Genomic DNA, 23,214 nt, shown 5'->3' on the forward strand with positions numbered 1-23,214 from the left:
AGAAAGTACTCTAATGTGGAAAAAGGACTCAAGAGTGGCAAGAAATGTGATAGTGAAACAGCGTCACCTTGAGAGATTCGAACAGACACGCGTGGACTTCCGGCAGATGGCGCTGCAACTCTTTCAGGCGGTTGGATTGAGGCCTTGTGCCCAGACAGACGCAATTATTCTTGGAGCAAGGACTGAATGGTAAGTATGTTTGTGACACTTTTAGGGGATTATTAAAACCTTTATTTTGGCATGCAGGGAAAACTGTGTGCGCGAGAGTAGTCTCCTGCGTACGTGCACGGTTTATTAAGTCGGTAATCGATCCCGGTGCAGAAAGATTTGCTAAGATTTCCTGTTTTGCTCAGGGACCGTCTTCTCGTTTGACAAAGATACACAAATGTTTGGAGTCAAAACGTTTCAGTGTGGAGTGAGGGGAAACGCAGCCAGTTGACTTCCTGCTGACATTGCCATGTTCTCCCTGTTCCACTTTTGAACTCAAAGGTGTGAAAAGGAGCCATCTTAGAGGACGGCGTCTTTTTAGAATTGAGCGGGCGCATCAGTGAATCTCATTAGTGGCCTTGCAAGAGTTTAGTGGGGGTTTATAAACGCGCTCTTCAAGGTGGACTTTGGTCGGCAGAGGTCTCCATGCAAGCCTCGGGGTTCGAATGGATGGGGGCTTTGCACGTCTGCACGAGTATGTGGAGGCTTTACGTCACAGATGACAAGATTACAGAATGGCAGGTGCAGACTGGAAACAAAAAGACGCGCATAGAAACAATCCTCTAGTGATATCTTGACTTAAGAATGCAACAACTTTGAGCCACTAAAGGAACCAATCAATTTTGATTTACGAATGTCCAGCTAGCATAATGCTATATATATGTGCCATTAACAGGCTAATGTATAGCATAAATACTCATGGTGTTAGAACCCCACAAGCATTGGGCAGTAGAACACAAACGGCACAGCAACACATGTAGACACTCATTCAATTGTGTTTATGATTCAGAACACAGCTTAACATTTATAGGACATATATGGTCACTTTAATTTTTGTCTTTGTGTTGAAAGGTTTTAGTGGGATACTTTTGCTCTCGACTAATGACAAAAGAGTAAAAATAGGAGGGAACGCAGAAGAGGGTTGAAGGCACATTCTGCTAACGGGCTCACTGTAATCTCTTAATTAACTTCCACATGGAATTGCGCATACATAAGGATATGGCTGGAGAATGGGAAAGGTGGCTTTGGATGCTGTGATCATTAAAAGTGAATTCTGTATGACTGTTTAGTTTACAATTCCCCCCAAAAATATTCGGTTTTACAAACCGCCGATGACTAAAGCGTCTTACTAAAATGACGCAAGCAGTCAGTCAATCACAAAACGTGAACGGCGGGCCCCGCTCCCGGCCTTTTGGCAGGCCGCCGACAGGCCCTGTCAGAAATCCCCACATCAATCCGCTGATGTCGTCAGACAACGTAGAGCAAGCCAGTGTCATCCACTTGATGGGTCAGAGGGCAGGTAAGTCACCGTTTTGCGGTAAGTCTGACATTGAGCCTGCTGATGAATGGGGGAAAGTGGGAGAGTGTGGCCGGGCCGTCTCGCCTCTGCAAAGTCACCCTGAAACATTTTCTTTATTAACGTTCAAGCTTAAGCACACTGAAATGCAACTAACAATAATGGGCTGAACTTGAATTAGAGTATTCCCCCCGCTTTATCACTGTTCTTGATGCAATCGATTTTGAAAGGTTTTTGCATTATCCATCCAAAGTCAGAATTTGGGTTTTTCTTTGTGTAGTATAACAAAATATGGTGCGGGACAGACAAAAAAATCTTTGACGAAAAAAAAATGCTGTTATTCAGTGTAATTAAGTAATTGCAATTATGAAAGGAGAAGGTGCAGGTACACACACATGCTTTTGTCTGCACATGAGAGTCTGAATGTGTGTGACCGCACACACACCTGGTAATCTGCAGTAAGCTGGTTTATGGGCTTGTCTGCCATGACGCAAGTATGTTGGCTGACAGATTCTCCCTGACAATGAAAGGCACAACGGCCCGCGAGCCTGCACGGTCGAATTCCTGATAAATAGGGACGCAGTGGACCACAGTTTGCCAATAACATTTTTCAAGTAAGAGTAAACATTTCTGGAGTTACAGAAGTGACGACCATTTAGTTGCATACAAAGGATGTAAATCTCAAGTCTGAAAGGGTGTAAAGAACATTCCCTGAGAGGGCAGCGAGACGTTCTCAAGGCCCGCCCGCACACCGCTCAAAGTGGTCAACTATCATCCTGCAACTATGACCCATCTGGTTATGAGGTTCAATTTACAATACGTATATGGTTTTTTTTTCTGCACCACAGAAAATACATTGAGTATAAAAATGTAATGAAAACTTCTGAATTTGATTTGTGTTTGTCACTCCCATTTAACCCGAGTTTGAAAGCAATTGGTTAATTATGAACACAACGTTCACAAAAAGAGGGTGTAAAAACTTGTGCAACCCCATTATCAACTATCATCCTGCAACTATGACCCATCTGGTTATGAGGTTCAATTTACAATACGTATATGGGTTTTTTTTCTGCACCGCAGAAAATACATTGAGTATAAAAATGTAATGAAAACTTCTGAATTTGATTTGTGTTTGTCACTCCCATTTAACCCGAGTTTGAAAGCAATTGGTTAATTATGAACACAACGTTCACAAAAAGAGGGTGTAAAAACTTGTGCAACCCCATTATCTCAATTTTAATTTAATTTAAATGCACTTCCGCGTAGTAGCGAGACTTGTGGAGAGACTTTTTTTTGCCGATATAAAATATGACTCAGTAAAGGTAAAGTAACCCTTCTCGAGTCTTCTGGGTTTCTCCAGTCCCGCCTCCGCTTCCCCAGCCTGGAAGTGCCGCTTGTCAATCAACGCGAGCCCCACCCCCCTGACAGTCAGACGGGAAGCTGGCCACAGGCTCGCCCCCTTGCAGCTGTGCAACTTCAAACTCGATGACATCACGCGCTGTTGGCGACGGAGAAACGGAGCAAAATGTGAGTGCGAAGACGACATACGGCGCTTGATCGAAGGTGCGGAGAAGAGAGAAGGCTGCAAAATCGTTTTCACGTACTTTGGGTAGCGTGTGTCTAACTGCGCGGAAAGCGGGCTGCTTCTTTGGGACAACATGGATGGGTCAGTGGATTAAGACTGGGAGCAAAAGTGCAATTCTGCAAACATAAGACGTTTTTTGGCACTTTACGACGTGTGCGTTTAAGGCCGCCAAAACTTTGAAGCGTTAACGGAACGTGATGGACAAGTCGGAGGCCTGAAAAAAACTGTTTCTGCGGACCCTGTTTGCGAAGCGGTGCGCGGTAACCAATAAGACTCAGGTTGAGGCGTCTGCTGAATTTAGTTAGGTAGGACAACCACGTTCGATTTGCACACGAGAGACTGATTCCAGTGCGCCAAAGTTGCCCCGGCAACTCTTGCGGGACTTTGGGGGGGAAAAAAGTTTTAACAAGGACGATGGGTGACGACAAGGACGGCGGGGAGAGCGTCAGCTTGAGCGTGCTCGATTGGGAGCAAGTGCAGCGTTTGGATGCCATCCTGGCCGGCTCCATCCCAATCCACGGTCGGTGGAACTTCCCTACGCTGGAGGTAAAGCCGCGCGACATAGTCAAGGCGGTCCGCAGCCGCATGGAGCAAACGCACATCCGCGTCCGGGAGGTGCGGCTCAACGGCTCGGCGGCCAGCTACGTGCTGCACGAGGACAGCGGCCTTGGATGGAATGACCTGGACCTCATCTTCTGCGCCGAGCTCAGGGGGGAGAAAGACTTCCAGATCGTGAAAGATTTAGTGCTTGACTGCCTGCTGGACCTATTGCCCGAGGAAGTCAATAAGGAGAGGATCACCCCCTTGACGCTAAAGGTAAATTCAAGAATGGTGTCAGTGCACATAACTGTTGGGGGGGGGGTTGGGGTCAGTCATTGGATGAGGGTCGCATTCTTATGTTTCAAAATACTAGTTTTCTGCACACTCACAAAGAGTTCAACTGTTCTGGTAGGTTTTTTTTCCGGCCATTTGAAGACCAGTCCGTCTTGCTACTCTACTCCATAGTTCAGACATAAGAAGATGGAAGATTGTTGTCACATGCACTAATGCACTTGCCAGAAATTCCTGCAGCACCTTCATTGTTGCTGTAGGCCACTTGATGGCCAGTTTTTCTGTCGCAACACTTCATTCCGTGGTATATTTAATACCTTGGAAATTATTTTCGACCCTTTTCCTCACTTATAGTGTTGAACAGTGAGATGCTGTGGAAAGCTAACTTTGGACTATATTGTGTGCTTAAGGATGTGACTAGCAAAATGTCAGGGACAGGTAACATGAAAAATTAGGATTCCATCTACTCCAACTGGATTTGGATCCACATAAATAAATGGCTCCCTGGCGCCAGATGACATCAACATCATAAATAAAAGCAAAACAAAATCTATTGCATACTTCGTCCTGACTTGTGACACAGGAAGCTAAGTTAGGAAACACATGCAACAAGAAGCTGGGCGGTTTGTTCAAAACTTTGTGGTCTATCACTGGGACTGGTTCTGCTTATTTTTTAATGGAACATTTTTACACCTTGTACATGTCGATTACAACCAATATTAACAGTCTCCTGTGTAATCATTTATTTGACCCTATAGGAAATTAAGAGGTTAACAGTTTTAGTATCTTACATGAACAAATACCGGGCAAGAACCCAATGACATCCCTAGCATTGTGATGCTAGCATGTTACCCATCTAGTCCCATGACCTAAGGGTAAAAGGGTGGAAACGTGACGACGTCCAAGTTAAGAATGATTTATAGAACTTTTTGAGGTGTGGCTTAATGAGACTGTTTTGTGGTATTGCGATGGCTTCAACTTTGGATACAAAGTCAATTTGGGGACCGTTTATATGTGCTGTGATAAATTCAACGCTTTGTATCCAATTACACCGTTCACCAAATTTGCATTAAAATAACGGGCGTGAAGCAAATGAACCGTAATTAAATTTAAAATTCTCCTAATTTGGTCTTCTTTGATGTTCTTGCAGGAGGCCTACGTGCAAAAGATGGTGAAGGTGTGTAATGACTCGGACCGCTGGAGCCTCATCTCGCTGTACAACAACCGGGGCAAGAACGTGGAGCTCAAGTTTGTGGACTCCCTGCGGCGGCAGTTTGAGTTCAGCGTGGACTCCTTCCAGATCCGCCTGGACTCGCTGTTGCTCTTCTACGAGTGCTCCGAGAACCCCATGGCCGCCTCCTTCCACCCCACTGTCTTTGGCGAGAGCGTCTACGGCAACTTCCCCGCCGCCCTGGACCACCTGCGCAAGCGCCTAATTTGCACCAGGAGCCCCGAGGAGATCCGCGGCGGCGGCCTGCTCAAGTACTGCCACCTGCTGGTGCGGGGTTTCCGCGCGGCTTCCGACACGGAGATGAAACTTTTACAGCGCTACATGTGCTCACGCTTCTTCATCGACTTTCCCGACGTGAGCGATCAGAGGCGCAAGCTGGAGTCCTTCCTCCAGAACCACTTTGTGGACATGGAGGATAGGAAGTACGACTACCTGGCTGTGCTGCACCAAGTGGTGAAGGAGAGCACCGTGTGCCTGATGGGCTACGAGCTGCGGCAGACGCTAGGGCTCATCTCCTCGCTGGCATGGCGCGCGCTGGCCGAGCACAATGCCATCCCCAATGCCGCCAACGTCACCTGCTTTTACCAGCCCGCCCCATACGTCTCCAACTGCAACTTTAGCAACTACTATGTGGCCCAGGTCCAGCCCCTCTTCACCTGCCCGCCCTCGCCACCCCGCCACTACATTCCTCCCTTGCAGCATCCCATGCATGATACCTGGCTGCCCTGTAACTAGACCCTGCACTACGGCTGCGCCCTTGATGAATTTCTCCCAAACGTGCATTGTTTCCTCGATGCTGTAACGTTCAACAACAAAGGACGATCGATTGTTCAAACAGTATCTTTGTTGTAAGCAGTAAGGGACCAAACCATTGTGTCATTAAAGTGACATAGTTGGCTTAGCTTAATGCTAACAAGCAATGCAAGATGCCTTTGACATGCTAACGGTTAGCATTGAGTCGCAACTTAGGAATCGATAGATATTTGAACATCAACGGTGGAGCAACACGAATCGACATAAGAATTCTCGGGCATGAATACTTAATCCTCTTTAGAAAAGAGCCTGATACAGAATCTTACTGGGTCACTCGGAGTGGTAGTAGAATAATTTATGCATCTAGAACTGTCAATGAGAGTGATGTTCTCAAGATGATGAGTCATGATCAAATATAGCGGGGACTTTCTGTCAGTTACCATGTGACACCTTTAATCATGCAAAAACACAGAAGTGACTCAAGAGAACAGGAGAAACAGCAATGCAATGCACGTACATTTTAATTCTTCACAGCAACTAAGTGCCTAAAAAAAGAAGAAGAAAAAATGGAATTTTTGCAATTCCTCGAGGGTGAGGGGTGCAAAGTGTGCTCAGTGGTGTACGTATTTCCAAGCTAAGAATGAATGTATTGCTAAATATGCAGAGTCAGTGTGTGTGTATATATATGTATATATATATATATATATATATATATATATATATATATATATATATATATATATTTTTTTTTTTACACTGAGGCCCCAAGCGTGTTTTTATTTGTTCATGTAGTAGTTGTGGCTCTCGCCTGAAACTCAGCCGATTACCAAAGAGGAAGTAATGACACTTAACTAACTGCACGGTGACGCAAAGAAGTGAAGAGAAGCGGTAGACTGCTTTGACATAAAAATGCTTGCGCTAATAAAATAGAAGGGGGAAAAACAACAAGCCCATTACAGACAGTTTGATTTCTTATCATCTGGGTTAAGGCATCATAAAAATGCTGAAGTGGACAAAAAAAAATTAAAGCTAATTTTAATTATACAGACTAATTAAAAAAAACAATCAAATACACGTCCCAAAATTCTTTTTTGCTTTTTTTTTGTGTGTGACCATTCCATGTCATGGTGGTAGTGAGTAGAGGTGGATGTATTGATTAATGCACTCCATTTTGCCTTGGTTGATTCAAGACGGGATTCAATTCAGATTGAACAACTCCTTTCCCTACTATGAACTGTTGCACAAGAAGCTTTCTATCAGGAAATATTTTGGAGTGGCGTTACAGTTTTTCTATCAATCAGATTTTTCATGTACAGGTTTGTCTTGTTTTTGTGATATACAGCGGGCCAATGATTGATGCGATGACTCGGCGGTGTTAATTGTGATCACTGCGTCATTCAGCACATTCACCACTTTTGAGAGATTGTCCCTGGTGTATTTTTTTTTTCACACAGAAATGACAATTCCGATGGTGTGTGTGTGCTGGAATTTAATGATTAAAGTAAAAAAAGAAAGACTGCGAGTGAGTCACTTCCTTCACGTTTCAGCATCCGTTCGCAGGTGAAAGTAAAAGTCGCCGAAGGGTCAATGCTCGAAGGTGCCCGCGCTGGGCCTCTGACAGCCGGTGACAGCTGAAGCTGAGGGATTTCCCCCGGGCGAGACGTCACCGACAAGCCGGCGGCCGTCATTGCGCCGCTTGCCAACCTCCATTAGCTTGCCTTGGCACGGGCGATTTAATCGCGCAACATGCCGAGATGTCCGAGGTGGGGCATTACAGGTAAAACGACACTCTGAAAAGCACATCTTCAGTGTTTCATTATTTTTCCACAACTTGTTTTCTAATAATGAGCTGAGTAGTAAACAAAAAAAGTGGCCAATTTCAAATGGCTTTTACTTGAATATTCTTAGCACGAATTACGAGTCGTAGATACAAATCAAAGTAAATATGCTAACGAGAGCGTCAATGTCATCCACTTCTAAATATAGAGGGGCGCCGCCCTGCCCTCAGCCACTGTAAAGACATTAGGCCAGTTACAGAAAGCTGATTATCATTCCTCGCTACGTACTGTGTCACCGCAAAAAGATTTACAATCCGCCCGCCGAAGCTCGCTGGGACTGGAAAGAATAGCAACCAAAAAATGCAGTCCACTTCCTTATCAAGGGTTCAACGGGAAGTGAGAACGAGGGATTGAGGTGTTTTTGTACAATGAGGGAGCAAACGAGGACACCAGAGCAGGGAGATGCAGCAGCAAAAATTTTAGTCTACATATAGAGTTTCAAAGGGAGAGCCGGGCAGAGGAAATCTGCCTCTCGCTCATTTTTCTTAAGGAATTCAACCTTTGTACTAATGATTTGTTGACGTTTCAAACAAAAAAATCCCCTTAGGACAGAACTAATCAATTAAGAGGCATTGCCAAACGGAACAGTTTCACACGAATTGAGAATCAAAGTGGGCATTGTGAAGTAATATGTGACCACATCCACAGCGGCGCAGCCCTCCCTCTCACAGATCCGCTTTTGCTCGGTTAAGTTTTGCTACGTGTCCGCTTTGCGACCGGAGAAAGCACCACAAAAGCCAATAAAGGCAACACACATGGCATCGGAAACTTCATGAGGAATCAAAGACGCACGCACACATACAAAAAGATTCCTTTGCAATGTGATGTGCATCTTTAGTTGATTGTCTGCATCGTTAAAAAAGGAAATTATCATAAAAAGTGCAGCACATATTGAATTACTTGTGCATTTCTGTGTGTGCGTCTGAGTGTTTGTTTGAGACAGGAAATGTTAAACTTGATGCGGTCATCATCACAAACACACTCTCACACGTACAAACTCCAGTTATGTTGGAGATGGACCAGTTGGAACGGCAGCAGGGCCAAAGAGTACATCTCCTCCCAGATCAGAGGTCAGTGAGTAAATCAAACAACAGCCAGACTGTGAGAAACAACAAGTGTGTGTGTGTTCAAGTGTATGAGAGTGGACTGACGAGAATGAGGCAACTGTGTGTGTACGTGTATTCAATGATCAGTTTTTGGATGGAGGAAGCGCGACATATAGCGGCTTCTTAATTCAAGTCATCCTTGCCTATCAAAATGAATGGGAGTGCCATTAATCGGTTCAAACATAGAGCGCTGCTAAACGGTTGCTTTTCGTTAGCCCGTCTATGGCGTTTCCCATCATGCGCTAGCATTAAAAAGCACGTCAACTTTGAATGGCATTGAAATATTTTTTTTCAAAATGAGTCGAGTTGAGTTATAGCCGAACGACGGCTCGTATCTCTAAAAACTAATTCTTCTTATTCACATTCGAGATAACTTTGTGGGGACAATTTGGTGGGGACCCTTTTCTTTTGCCAGTTGAATAAAGTCATGCTTGGATGATGGAACTGGAACGGAGATTAGAGTCAAGGCCGCCCTCAGCCAAAATCTTAAATTATTCTCATCTTGGACCTGTCATGGATACCTTTTGTCTCCAACTGGAGAGCCATAATGCAAGGAAGATAAATTAACACATGCACCCGCAATATTTCCCACAGACACTCTCCAAATGATCCTAAAGTGGTTTGATTTTTTTTTAGATCAAGACTTTTCAATGCCATGAGTACATAAAACATCGGCAAGCAAAACCCCACCGGTTTGATAAGAAGGCCCAACACTAAAAACGCTACTAATAAGTCATACTTGCTGGCTACACCAATGACCATGAGAGTTTTCCGTGACACCGGATGCCAAACAGCCGTCTGGGCTCGGGCAATAAATCAGACTCATCTACAATCTTAAGTGTTTATGCCGGCTTGTGTAAACGCCGGCCAGCTGGACGCAGGCCAACGCTGGAACAGAGATTAGCTTGTTTCGGGGCAGAGAGCGGCCGGCCTCCGCCAACACGGCCGATGATGTGTAACCCGACACGCGGAGCTGGAAGTGATTGGCTTGTTTGCGCTGGAAGATCGGGAGTCGTAAAATTTATTGTCTTATGCACATGCTACAATGTAATCCCTGCCGGTTATTGAAAGTCTAAAACAACAACAATGATGAAAAAGCCAGTATGCCAAATATAGTTGTCTCCCTGCCCGGATTGGGAAAAGTTGTGTCAGAAAATGACTGCTCGACTTTGAGGTCGCAAGTGAGAGGTTTTGTTTTTAAAAGCGCCAATGACTTGTACTCAAAGTGGGCCAAAAGTGTCATTTAGGAGTCTTCTAGTCATGTGACCTCTTAAATCAGAGCTGCGAAGCGAGCGCGTCGCAGCAGAAGATGTTTAGGTACATATCAATTATAGAGATTATTGTCTGCAACATGTTCTTCTGAATACAAAAGAAATGAGCGTCAACTCTCAAGAACACAATGCGACGGCTTCTTTGGTTTCTTCTGTCGCAAACAAAGACACACCTTGGCGCTCTTTATAGAAGCTGTTCTTCTTTTTTGTTTCTTTAAAAGCAGACGCGTTCGGGAAGACTATTATGTGCAAGTTTGAGCTCGCCAACAGTCGGTATCCACGTGCTCATTGTGCAACAAAGTCCTTCGTAAAAAAATCGCTGTCAAATCTTCACTCGGGCGTCCATAAGTAATGTTGAGGCATGTGCGGATTGAGCGGCAACGCTGCCAGACGGTTAAGTCAAATACTGGAAAAAAAGGGGAGGGGGGGGGGGGTCTTCTGCAAACCTAACTTTTATTATTATACATTCAGACAGCTGGGAAGGAGGCAAAACCCCATTTGGGAACTTTCCGTTTCCAGACGAAGATGGTTCTCATGACCAAAACGAGCTTTATTTGCGGCAAGACGCTAATTAGCCACATTTGGTCCACTTTTAATTAGGTGACGGAGGTAATTGTTCCAAAAATAAATGTAACAAATCACTTATTTGTTCATGCATGTCCCTGTGTAGCTAAGACTGCAAAATATGTCTAAATGTATATGAAGATGCATTCAATCCGTTAGCCCTCTCCCCAACATTCCGGCATGTGGTCCCACCCCAGGAGCTTTCTCACTTCCACATTGCTCATGAAAGCAAGCCCTGTCCTCCGCCTCCTCTCAGGTGCAGCTGGGTCTCGGGTGATCCTTTCGAGCTGTTGACCGGACGAGGAGAACGAGGAGGAGGAGGAGGAGGCCCAGGAAACAAGGAGGGTGGGCTATCACGATTGCGTGCCGTCATATAGACAGCCGGGTTATCTATGAGCACTTGGAGCTTTGTGTGCTGACTAAGCAGAAAAGTTCCAAATACACATGGGCACCCCTTTAAGGAGTTTTACCAGAGATGGGACAGTATTGATAATGTTGCTAATCTCCTAACAAACGTGACATAACTTTTCAACTTTGATGAGAAATTAATATTCCATCAATATCTTTGCTGCCTCTCACCATCCCGCTGTCGGGTGGAAAACTGCCAGATGTGCATTTTCATGGTGGCAACACACCCATCCGCACACCTTTTCTTAACCTTGACGACAGTCATTATCACATTCTAACAGCAAATACACCTGAGCGATTTCCACTCGTGCCAGAAACACACCTGCATCTGCTCAAGTGCACCCGGCATGACGTCATTAAGCGGCCTCGAGAAAGACGGCGTGCACGCGGGCTAGAGGATGCTGTTTACATGGTCAATATCGGGTAACGGCCATGATTTGCGATCCCGGAACGTGAAGCAGAAAAAGCGCCGATTTAGTTCATGCAAAATGCGCTGTTTAGTCTGCGTCAATTATCACGTCACACGCAGTTTACAAGCGAGAGCCGTAAACGTAAACCACCTCCATGTTAATGTAACTCGACATGCATGCGCGTACTTGACAGGAGGGAGGGGGCGGGGTCCGAATCGGGTAACTCCTCACGACCCAAAGTGACCCAGCTGTGGTATCTTAGAACTGGACCCGTGGCAGCTGAAAAGCTTTTGCTTCAGCTTACCTTCACACCGCACATATTGACCGACGCAAGCAGCAGCAGCAGTCAGGGAAAGCGTGCAACATGCGTGATTGACTAGCGAGCAGCTGCATGCGTGCTAGTACTGCATGTGTCTGTTCGCCGCCATGTTTGCACAGCAAACATAGTTATCCCTTTAGGTCGCCGATGAAGGTCACATTCATAATTCAAATGCAAAGTTAAATCTTATAATAACAATACACTGTAAGTTTGCCAATGTGTTCTGTTGGCTTTGATTTTTCTTAGGGAGAGGGAGGGGGAGGAGTGGGTGAATAGACATTGTTATTAATGGAAACAGATGTTTTCAGGACTTTAAAGCAGGAATTAATTACATGGTTAATTACTTGGCCAGGCAGATTTTTTTTGGGGATGTCTCTCGCTAGGGTTGACGTAAGGTCATGTTTTTTTGCTAATTCAGTGACTCTATAAAGAAACCTTCTTATCCCGGTGAACCTCCGCTTTTGTTTCTTCACGAGCACAAAATAACGGAAGCTCGCTGGAGCTCAACACACTGACACGCTTGTTTTAGTAATGACATATTTATGCTCTTGCAATGTAGGTTTGAAAATGACCCCAGCAAAAGGGCGGTCAGAGGTGAGGACAGATCAAAGGCAGACGCTGCCGAGAGGAGGGCAGGATGCAAAGAGTTAGCCAGCAAATTCAAAAAAAAAAAAAAAAAAAGAGTGTGTCAACATCACAATTCAATGTAATGCTTGATGATGTCACCATCGTAACTCAAATTAACCGTCTCTGCATAACGTCTGCGTTGAACTCGCTTTAGACAGGCTGGCATCAAAACATCCTCCCCCGTCACCATGGAAACACTACATTGCACAGAGCGCCATTGTGAAGGTGAAAAAAAAAAAGTCAAGACTCAAGTCTGACTCGTCTTTGTGTTTGACGGCTTTACATCAACGGTGGAGGAAAAACACTTTTTATTGCTAAATATATTTGATTTGAATTGATGCTTGGCTGGCAAGTTGAACTAAAAACAAAACAAAAAAAAGAACAAATAATTCCACCTCCTCGCTGCGGTCTAATCACTTTTATATTAGTCGCGAAACTAATCTGATTAGCGGTGAAAAAGACAAAGTCAAATACTTGACCTCCGCTGACCACAAGTGGTGTTTGTCTGTGCTCACTCGAGAGCCCGAGCTATCTGTTCCATATTGACGTCAGCACCAAAAAAGATAAGTGGGGGATAAAAATACTGGACTCCTCGCAATTGGGTTTGTGCGGGCTAAATAAGCAATTTGAGCGCAGCTGGTGAGCAGACATCTGGGGAGAGAAAAAAGGGACAATGGCAAAGACGGGGTGACGGCGAAGAAAACATAACTGGGTGCTTTCAAAATGTGACGCAACAAAATCGGATATTTTGGTGGCTTGCTCGCAAGTTGCTTAAGACGGCGGTCAACGAGGTCAAATAACCAAAACGTGTTGAGAAAATGAAGAAAATCCAGGCCTTGAACAGCAGACATTTTTTTTTTTCATATTTACAGGAGGAAACCCCCCAAAACAAATGGATTTGCATCATTGTGCATGCCAAGGCCAACAGATCTGTTCAATAACAAGCTTGGCTCCTCATCATCATCATCCCAACATGCCGAAATTATTGTTGGACATTTTTCTTGGCGTACGAACTCAGCCTCGGCAAATACGGTAATAGGGAACGCATGGCGGGAATGCTTTGCGACATCACGCAAGGCATATTTCTCACCCTTAGGGTAGGACACGGCTAGCAAGAAGCGGGATTTACATGCTAACGTTCCCGATTTGTATATATCACATACATACGTAACACCTGGAGCCATACTGTACGGCTTGACAGCAAACTGGAAGACGAACTAGAGGATTGTTTATGATCCAACAACTGCGTTCCCACATACATCACTCTAATTAGTTTGTTTACAAGCGTGGTTCCTACACGCCTAGTGTACGTTTACTGACAACTGCCCCCGCAGTCGTTTAGCCCGAACGCTGTTTTGAAGCCTCCGTGATCAAATCATCAGCCGAGCTGCCGGTGCCTCATTCAAGCCATGTTCGTCTTTTGCTTCCAGATCGCTACGTAGACCACCGTTGCCGCTTCCAGAATTGGTCTCCCCATAGTACATCACAGAGGAAAAACAAGCCGGCTCCTCCCGCGTAGCCTCAACCGATCGTAAATCACGTGCTGATAGCTGGTGTAAAGCACCATAAAAACTGTAAGAGCGCTTCCCTTCCCCTCACAAATTACAGCCTTCGACATCCTTCAACGCCCAGTCAAATGCGGCCGTCATTAATCACGGCCCCCTGGGGGGAGAAAAGCGCCTTAATTCCTCGCTTTGATGAGTTTGGTGGTAGAAGTAACGCAGGTGGCGCTTTGGAAGTCTTTATCAAAAACACGACGAGTACAAATTTGCTACTGAGCAAGGAATGTCGAACTCATTTCTATTGCGGGGCAAATAATAGTGATGGTTGCATTTCGAGCGCCCGCAAATAAATAAATAAATAAATAAATAAATAAATAAATAAATAAATAAATAAATAAAACGGTCTGATATTGTCCCTCAATGGCTTTCATTGTATGTTAGCATTAAGCTAAGTCACTAATAAAAATCGGGTCGATTCTTCACTAATATACCAAAGAATCACGAGGTTCAGCTTGGAGGTCAAGTGCTTGTCTGTCATCTAATTGCAAGTTATGCGGGTCACAGTACGGTACTACAAACCTTCCCACGCATTCATAACCAAACTGGCTGCGTGCTCCAACAGCTAATCATACAAATAACAGTCCTATCTCGAGTCACAATCATAAGTGCATCGTGGGGGAGGTGGGAGTGGGGGCATATTTCAGTTGATAAAGCAAGCAGATAAAAAAAGTCCGAAAGTTTAGCTTTTTTTTTTTTTTCTCATACCTCTTTTTTTTTTACCAGTTGTCTGCGTAAAAGTTAGAACTTTAGATACCGCCACAGTTCAGTTTCATTATCGGGGAAAATAAAAGGAATGGCGGTAATGACAGATGTCTGCAATGCATTCTCTTATTTTAGCGCAAGATAACGTCTGGATGCATATTTGCACAGTGATGTAGAAAAACGGATTTAGTCAAACTTACAGTGGATAGAATTTTTTTAATTTTTTTTATTTACTGAGTCAGCAACCACGGAGGAAATGATGGGAACGAGCGTGATGACTCATCGCCTACCAAAACAGGGCGAAGAGAACAAACAAACGAGAGTGCTGATTGGAATTAACCGTTCACGCTCCAAGATTTGGCTTGAAGGCTCGCACGTGCGGCCATGCGATCCTTGTCTTGACGAGACATCTCCCGACCTTGCAATATCAAGTTATGGCCTTCTGCTTCTGTCATATTTGTAGAATTCCACTTATCGGAGGAAATATTCGAAATATCGAACACGCTATCTTTTCCTTGGTCACTTTTATTTTTTCCCTAAATTCTTTTAACGTTTTAAGACAACCCCTCGTCGCAAGCTTGCTTTCTCAACATCGGGCCAAAGCTACCCATTGATGGCCAACATCTGTGTCTTCCCGAGGAGTCGCACCAGATCAATAACCGTCGGCAATGATACTGGCAAATGTTATGACAGCCCTGACTGACTATTTGGAAGGAAGGTCTGAGCGAGAATGACATCAATTGCGTGTGCATTTTCCACACACTAGTTTCCAATTTACACAATGTCTTTGCGATGTTTTAGGTTGCCGATTTGAGAAACGTCTTTTCAATTACAGGCTATGGCGGCCAGCATATGGCCTTTTTTGCAAAACACTCGAGTCTTATTTGAATGACTCAATCTCTGCTGTGGCTATCCAGTTCCTTGGATGTCATGCGGACAACAACGTCTCAACGGGAAAATGAAAATCAGGCTTCACTTTTTAGCCAGATTCTTTTTATTTGTGAAAAGCACTTGAACTGATTCCCATGGCATAAATGATTCAGTACATTTTTCAGCATGCAGACCTCCGCTAAGACTGAGAAAACAGTGCTAAATTCTTTCTGCCGAGTTTGTTCTGCAAGGCGATTCTGTAGGTGCCAGTGTACCATATTCAAACAAAATTTGGAGTTTAGCAAAGGAGTGCAATGAGCTAGGTAGCTATGCAGCCCAAGAAAACATCACCATCAGAGGTGGAGGTAGAGTTGTGACCGCAGGGGCACAGCCCCCCCCCAAAAAAAGAAACACCCTAGCTCCGCCGGTGGGTTACTAATAAACTACGGCACGTTTCGACTTTAATATAAATTTGGGTTTTGCGTCTCACCGGCAGAGGTCACAAGCGCTGTTCATGTTGGCTGCACAGTCAGGCACTGAACTCAGCCGCGGCAGGGTCGCGGGCAGTGGGTCAGTCCTTTGGGAAGGAGGCATCCCCTCGAGATTAACATTAACTGAACATGACAGCGCTGAGAGGCTTTGAGCTCTGCCCGGGCTAGTGGATTAAAGCGGCCGACCGCAATACCTGCAACGAGTACTTAGAACATGTTCTTGAATATGCTAATATAAATGAACACTTAATTGTACGCATTTTAGAGATATATCTCAAGTCTCTGTTTATCGTTGAATCGAGGCCAAGTTAGTTTCACATTTGCATTCAGTAAAATGTGAATACATGTGATGACAGGTGTCATAAATTCAGAGAGAAAAGTCACTACTTTGCATTCACTTCAAGGCGATATTAGAATAAGATCTAAGCGTTGATTAGTTTATATTTGGATAACTGATCGTTTTGGACGGCTTACTGGATCGAAAATATCGAGGCTAAGGAGTTTTGGGAAGAACTGGGCTAGAAACAGCTGTAATTAGTGACCGCACTGTGCTGGAAGGACCTTGTGTTGACATCTGCCAGCCAGGCCCCACTTTGCGGATCCTTTCTGCTGATGTCGGGAAAAAAGCTAAAAATGATCTGAAAAACAATGATTATTTTGTAGCCGCGCTTGTTTTTGGGTGAATTTGTGGAACATCTACCACGTTGTGTCCTCTGACTAATTCAACGTCGCTGTGGCCAAAGTCGTGAGTGGCCCACACCGGGTGCCAACTGAGGACAGATCCTGCATGGTGCTCAGATTTCCTGTGGGCCTGCCAAGTCAGTGAACTAAGCGCAATTGCCTCCAGCTAAACTTAAGTCTGGGGAGGAAAATATTTACCCTAAAAAAATATTAGCAGACTCTTTAAACATGGAATGTTCATGTTGTAACGGCACATCGATAAGTTATAATTGTGGTTGTGCAAGACGTTTTGCATGAACCTATTTTTTTCTTCTTCTTCTAAGGTTCATAGGTAGGCTGTGTCTGAAGTAGAGACAAAGAATGTCATTCGTTATTAAATCGGCAGCCTGGAGCCAAAAATCGTATCAGAGGAGAAGGGAGTGCACTCACTCAAGACCACCACCACAATACAAAGGACCACAGGACCTATTCCACCTTCTTTGCTCTCCTCTGTGACTGACGGGAAACTGCACAGCCGTGAATACAAAAACTATTTAAAAAATATGTACTGTAGTTTATAATGGTACAATCAATACTGCATTGACTGATTTGACTGAACAAAGAAACTTGGGTATGTAAAGAAATTCAGCCCAAATTCATCTCTAAGGTAATTTTACTGTAAAATGGTTAGTTGGTTACAGGATGCCATAAACAAGTACGTCAAAAAAGCAAAAGAGTGGAGCAATAGTACAAAAAAAGTAGAGCTCCATCATCTGGGCCGTGTTAAGGCCCTGAGCACCCCTGGCCGGAAAATGCAACTTCCTTTCAGCAAAACACATGCAATGGGAACGTACGCATGGCATGTACAAAGTTTAAACTTTTATAAGTGGCAGTAAAAGAAACAGCTTTAAGGCCCCATATGTTGAAACGCCGCAGACATACAGAGAAGGAGCAATCGGCTACTGAATGGAAACAGTCAAACGGCAGATTGATGTATTTGCCTTTCCAATAAAAAACATATGAAAAGACTGTTATGCAACACATGGGATTCGGATTACACGCGCACACGCACGCACGCTCAAGGACAGTGACACTCCGCAATTAGATGCAATTTGAGGTGAAAAGAGCTATGTGCGACGTTATTCTGTCATTCCTTTAATATGTGTGATTTCAAATTAACTCTGTTTCTGTATATGAAATATTTATGTCTTTTAGGTACTTTTTAAAGTATAAATAAAAAGTATGTATACAGTACATAAAGTAGCGCTACTTGTGAGCTCTTAAGTTTGGCTTGGCATCAGCTCGACGTCGCTATCTAGTGTTCAAACCGCAAACCGTTCGCCCACATCTACGTTATGCGTACGCGGTAACTCGACTACAATATAATATATATTTTTAAATGAAATTATTATTTTCAATGAAAAATATTTTTGCTTAAACTGTATGATGAATAAGTACATTCAATAGCAGCGGCGCGGGGGGTGGGGGGTCGTGGAAAACGGACAGAAGGGCGTCAAGCGAGCGATAAGACGCATGCGCAGTGACGGCCGGCTCCTTTCGAGTAGGGCTGCGAGAAGATGAGGAGGCTAAGGCCGGCTCGCACCTAGACGGTAAATTAGCCTGCCTACCTGAGAAACATTTTTTTTAGTTTGTTTGAGTAGTTTCTTGCCCGTGTACATAACAAATTAATCAACTAATTTAATGTCGAGGGGTAGCTGGGGCCCTGTGGAAACGAACGAGGTGTGACGCTGAAATATCAATTGCACCGGATGTCATTACACGCCTCTTAAATAAGGAGGTAAGTACCGTTGCTACATAACGTTTCCTAAATTATTTATTTGCTGTTTTCGCCGTGTTGTTTCGCCAAACGCATTTTATTGCAAGGGAGTCGTTTTTAGTCTTATTCGGGTTTATTATATATAGTAAGCGTAATGGTTAGGATACAACAGAGGAAAAGTTCAATTCATCCGATTAGAATTCAAATTTATTTAACAGGTATGAGTCAGCGAGAAGGTTTTGGTATCAAATTGGAGTCACTGGTAAGAATATAGCGAGTGCGGAAGCTGGGAATAGCCAAAATCTTCAGCAGTGTATAGTACTTTTTTTTTTCTTCCTATTTTTGTGCGTGGAGCGTGAATCATGCAGCGGGCATTTGTACTTAGGCCCTGCAAGCGCCTCTAAGCTCGTTGATCAATTGAATTTAAGCCTCTTGAGCGCCCCGACACAAGAACCTGCTGACGCATGCGCCGTTTTTGTGATTGCCCCAACCCTCTTTAACGCAAGTTTTTGCACGTACACCCAAACCAAAATAAAAATAAAACAGTTTTCAGTAATATTCTCCATGTAAATAAACACTCTGGCTAATTATAGTAACTTCTGGACAACGTTTCTTGGATAGCCATTGAATTATTTAAAACGGTATCTGGTCTAGTGCACGAGATTAATAATAGATTAATAAACAGACATCTGCTCCCATCTCACAGACAATTATGCAACACTTGACATACTTTGTCACTCAAATTCCCAATACACCACAGGAAGCACTAGTTTTGCAGTACATGTGGCTAAATGAAGCTCCTCCGCTCACTTCAATTTAGTTCCTTGGCACCAAGACGCCACTGGACTAGCCGGTACTATGTTTGATCGGACCATAACAACCTGTCTGGGAGAGTTCCTTATTGAACTTTATGATTATAATTTCACACAACACGGTTCATCACCTTTCGTATCACAGTATACGAGTGCAAGGGCAACGCCATGGAGGCTGTGACGCATTTGGTGAACGACACGGTAGAGTTTTACAAATGGAGCCTTACTATAGCAGGTGAGTGAGCACTTTTAAAAGAGTCGCAAGTTAACGGGAAGCATCGAAGGTGACTGATTTGACCATTTTTCCAGACAAGCGGGTGGAAACATGGCCGCTGATGTCGTCGCCCTGCCCCACGCTGGCCATCAGCTGCCTGTACCTGCTCTTTCTGTGGGCGGGGCCAAGATACATGCAGAATCGCGAGCCCTACACGCTCAGGAAGACCCTGATCATCTACAACTTCAGCATGGTGGTCCTCAACTTCTACATCGCCAAAGAGGTCAGCGCCACGTCGTCTCACTTCTTTCTTAGAATTGTTTTGCTATATTCAAAGGACGGATCATACTGACAAGTTCAACTGTGCTCACTGCCTTTTTAAATAGAATAGTCGGGGAACTATAAATAAAATAAGTGATGTGTGGACTAAATTGAACTTTCAAACAGCTCCTGCTTGCCTCAAGAGCGGCTGGCTACAGCTACCTCTGTCAACCTGTCAACTACTCAGACGACGTCAATGAAGTCAGGGTGAGGCCTTATTAAACACGCGCACATGCATACAAACAGACAGATTTTGGGCCTTTGATATAATTCACAATTGAAAATAGATTCAACCTCAACAACAAAATAACCGAATGAGTCGAGTCAATATTGTCCTATCTCCTACCACCAAATGATCAAATACTGTGATATGGCTTATTATTTTCTATTACTGACATTAAAAAAAGTATGACATTTTTTTTCAAGAGCAAAATGCTATACATTAGAAATGAGAAGAATAGAAAATTGCCATTAATTTCTTACAATTTTAAGGAAAAGAGTTACAGAGAATATAGCAGGTATTTGTTTGGAATTATCTGTCATTGAAAATGACATGTAAAATGTAGGAAAATTTTGTATGTAAAACTACAAGTGTTATTGACGCTCTGTATCGGCGACAGTAAGATTTGCATACTCGTACCGGTTTGAACAAAAGTGTTATTGAACGTCCTTATTTAAAATTGAGAACGTGTAACCGCAGCTATAATTTACTCACCTTCTTCCTTTCCGCGTCTTCAGATAGCATCTGCTCTTTGGTGGTACTACATCTCCAAAGGGGTGGAGTTCCTGGACACCGTCTTCTTCATTCTCAGGAAGAAGTTCAACCAGGTCAGCTTCCTCCACGTCTACCATCACTGCACCATGTTCATCCTGTGGTGGATCGGCATCAAGTGGGTCCCTGGTGGACAAGGTGAGATATTACTGTGGAGCAAGCAGCAGAGGGCCTGCTTACTTTATTTTTATTTTTCGAATTTAGCTTCTACAATGTTTCTTTTGTCTCCACAGCTTTCTTTGGCGCAACAATCAACTCAGGTATCCATGTGGTCATGTATGGTTACTACGGTCTGGCTGCATTGGGACCACAGATGCAGAAATACCTCTGGTGGAAAAAATACCTCACCATTATGCAGATGGTGGGCATGACCTAAATATCCTGCTGACTAACAAACTTGTTGCGTTTGTCATTTATCCACGTTTGCGTGTCCCATCAGATCCAGTTTCACGTGACCATCGGCCACGCCGGCCACTCCCTCTACACGGGATGCCCCTTCCCCAACTGGATGCAGTGGGCCCTGATCGGCTACGCCGTCACCTTCATCATTCTTTTCGCCAACTTCTACTACCACGCGTACCGACGGAAGCCGTCCCCGCCGCACAAGGGCCAAGCGAAGCCCATCGCCAACGGTGTCTCCAAGGCCACCAATGGCCACAGCAAAGCAGATGAGGCGGCGCCGGATAATGGCAAAAGGCAAAAGAGGGGACGGGCCAAGCGGGAGTGAAGGGACGGCTTGCCGGGCGATGAGCGGGAGGACATCTTTAAGGGGAGGGATGGAAGATTGCGAGAGGGAGATGGGGAAGCGGTGACGGCCGCGCGTAACGATGGCGCTGTGGCCCGTCGTCTTTCGTCACACATTTCTTTTTAAAAGCGAGCAAGGCAAAAAATGCCCAACATGTAGGCTTCCATGTTCTGTCCAAACACTTTTGGACCGTGACACACCTGGAATGTTTTAGAAAACATGCGCCAACTTACCATCCAAAAAGTTCACATATTGTACAACTTTTCTTACAGAGAAACCCGGTCTTGTTTTTTTGAAAGCTTCAATAGTTGAATTCTGCGTGTAGTTATGATCATTTTAAAGGACCAAATTTTCTTAACTGAGTCCTATTCGTCTTTGTGAAGACAACGGTTTCAATTATTTTTCAAATGAGCACTTCTACAACATTCCTCGGGAAATCCCAAAGGGGTATGTGTGTGTAAAGGCACATGTTTACAAATTGTCACTGTACAATGAAAAGCATGCGTCTCCAAATTGTTGGAATGTGTTATATTCAAATGTATTTATTTATTTTTGCTTTTCTGTTTTTTTTTCGGGTTCTAATTTTAAATGATGCTTCTCATTGAACAGCGACAAAATTTAACAAATTTCAAAAACAATGACTACAACGTGCATCCAACTTGTCACTGTGCTGCATTCATAGCATCCTCAGTGTTTGTTTTTATAACTGAAAACACTTGTTGGGAAAGGTGCAAGGAAAACTAGTTTATTTTTATTATTTCTAGTGTTTATGCATTTTGGGGCAACACTTTTTGTGGATCCTCACCTTCTTTTTTTGCTGTGCAATGTAGCTGAGAAGAAAAGAGATTGAGGTGTTGTCTTCTCACTGCCACAATGTAGAATCCAAGGGAACCGCTTTCGTCTGAAATGTTTCAAACTCTTTGTCACTGCACATAACCACCAAAATAGAAAGAAAAAAAGAAAAATAAAGGACAGTAACGGCCACCCCTATAGATTGTGTCTGCTTATTTTTTTTGTGGCAGCAGCAGAACTCCAGGCTGCCATAAATTGACCAGACAGATCTGCCCTAATCTTTGGGGGCAAATTGGCTTTAGATGCAAAAGAGCTTACTTTCACGTCACTTCATGGGCTGCCCGGGAAAGCAGGTCACTGGAGAAGAAGCCATGGCTAATCTGCCATTAGGTCTCCAAGATGTCTTGTGCAAAAAATATGGTTGTTTCTCATAGTGTACTTTTTGCGACCCCTCACTCGCTCGCTCGCTCGCACGCACACACACACACACGCGCACACACGCACGCACACACACACACACACACACACACACACTTTAAGCATCAACCTTAAATGTATTTTTTTTTTTTTTTTTAAATTCACATAATAAACCTCTATTCATTCTCACGGAACGCCTCACACTCCGCCATCCCAGTGCACCTTCCCATGACTTTTGGCAAGGGTGCATAAGGTGGTTTCCCCCAATCCTCCTTTGCGGAAGGATGCCAAGGTTGAATGGCGGAGCGGACAAAATAAGTGGATTGCAATCGTCCTCCTCAGGGGACACGTAAACCCGAGGATTTAAAAGAGATTGCAGCCGGGCCGACGTTTTTCAAATCAGTCACAGTAACCCGGCGGGGAGGTGCATTGTCAGATAATTGACGCCATTTACAGGAAGTGGACGTTTGTCGCAAAAATGAACTTTTCATGATTACAGCAGCAGTTGCGTCGGTAGAGGTTAAAGGGTCGCCTGGATGGGGTTAAGCCTGGCACACTTGACCCGCCACTAGCTCATCTCATTAGCAAAGGTGCTCATTCTTTCCAGGCACAGTGGAAACAGTCAGCGTTTT

At 44.2% G+C, this 23,214-nt stretch overlaps 2 protein-coding genes across 4 annotated transcripts; both read left to right on the plus strand.

The window, feature by feature from the left end:
- Positions 1-2,742: 2,742 nt before the first annotated feature.
- Positions 2,743-7,421, plus strand: LOC148381993 (terminal nucleotidyltransferase 5A-like). The gene is made up of 2 exons (XM_088362160.1): positions 2,743-3,905; positions 5,071-7,421. The coding sequence occupies exons 1-2, from the start codon at positions 3,504-3,506 to the stop codon at positions 5,884-5,886; spliced, it is 1,218 nt and encodes a 405-aa protein (XP_088218286.1). The 5' UTR covers positions 2,743-3,503; the 3' UTR covers positions 5,887-7,421.
- A 10,822-nt stretch (positions 7,422-18,243) lies between these two features.
- On the plus strand, positions 18,244-22,363 carry LOC148381994 (very long chain fatty acid elongase 4-like). Of its 3 annotated transcripts, none has more exons than XM_088362162.1 (8): positions 18,244-18,342; positions 18,448-18,530; positions 19,467-19,556; positions 19,631-19,818; positions 19,983-20,063; positions 20,595-20,766; positions 20,862-20,989; positions 21,068-22,363. In XM_088362162.1, the coding sequence occupies exons 3-8, from the start codon at positions 19,490-19,492 to the stop codon at positions 21,353-21,355; spliced, it is 924 nt and encodes a 307-aa protein (XP_088218288.1). In that variant the 5' UTR covers positions 18,244-18,342; positions 18,448-18,530; positions 19,467-19,489; the 3' UTR covers positions 21,356-22,363. The 3 variants fall into 3 exon arrangements, with proteins under 3 accessions (XP_088218288.1, XP_088218289.1, XP_088218287.1); XM_088362163.1 differs by having other exon boundaries at positions 18,271-18,342; positions 18,442-18,530; XM_088362161.1 differs by having other exon boundaries at positions 18,273-18,530.
- The last annotated feature ends 851 nt before the right edge of the window (positions 22,364-23,214 follow it).

Source organism: Syngnathus floridae, chromosome 19, assembly GCF_059516105.1.
Source record: "Syngnathus floridae isolate MCC-2025c chromosome 19, RoL_Sflo_1.0, whole genome shotgun sequence".
In the NCBI taxonomy this organism is placed as follows: domain Eukaryota; kingdom Metazoa; phylum Chordata; class Actinopteri; order Syngnathiformes; family Syngnathidae; genus Syngnathus; species Syngnathus floridae.

What these genes read in the sequence shown, in the direction of transcription:
- LOC148381993 (XM_088362160.1), top strand. Translation starts at nt 3,504, where the DNA reads ATGGGTGACGACAAGGACGGCGGGGAGAGCGTCAGCTTGAGCGTGCTC. An exon ending in TCACCCCCTTGACGCTAAAG is followed by an intron (nt 3,906 to 5,070) that starts GTAAATTCAAGA and finishes ATGTTCTTGCAG; the next exon opens with GAGGCCTACGTGCAAAAGAT.
- LOC148381994 (XM_088362162.1), top strand. Translation starts at nt 19,490, where the DNA reads ATGGAGGCTGTGACGCATTTGGTGAACGACACGGTAGAGTTTTACAAA. An exon ending in ACTTCTACATCGCCAAAGAG is followed by an intron (nt 19,819 to 19,982) that starts GTCAGCGCCACG and finishes ACTTTCAAACAG; the next exon opens with CTCCTGCTTGCCTCAAGAGC. An exon ending in GTGGGTCCCTGGTGGACAAG is followed by an intron (nt 20,767 to 20,861) that starts GTGAGATATTAC and finishes TTGTCTCCACAG; the next exon opens with CTTTCTTTGGCGCAACAATC.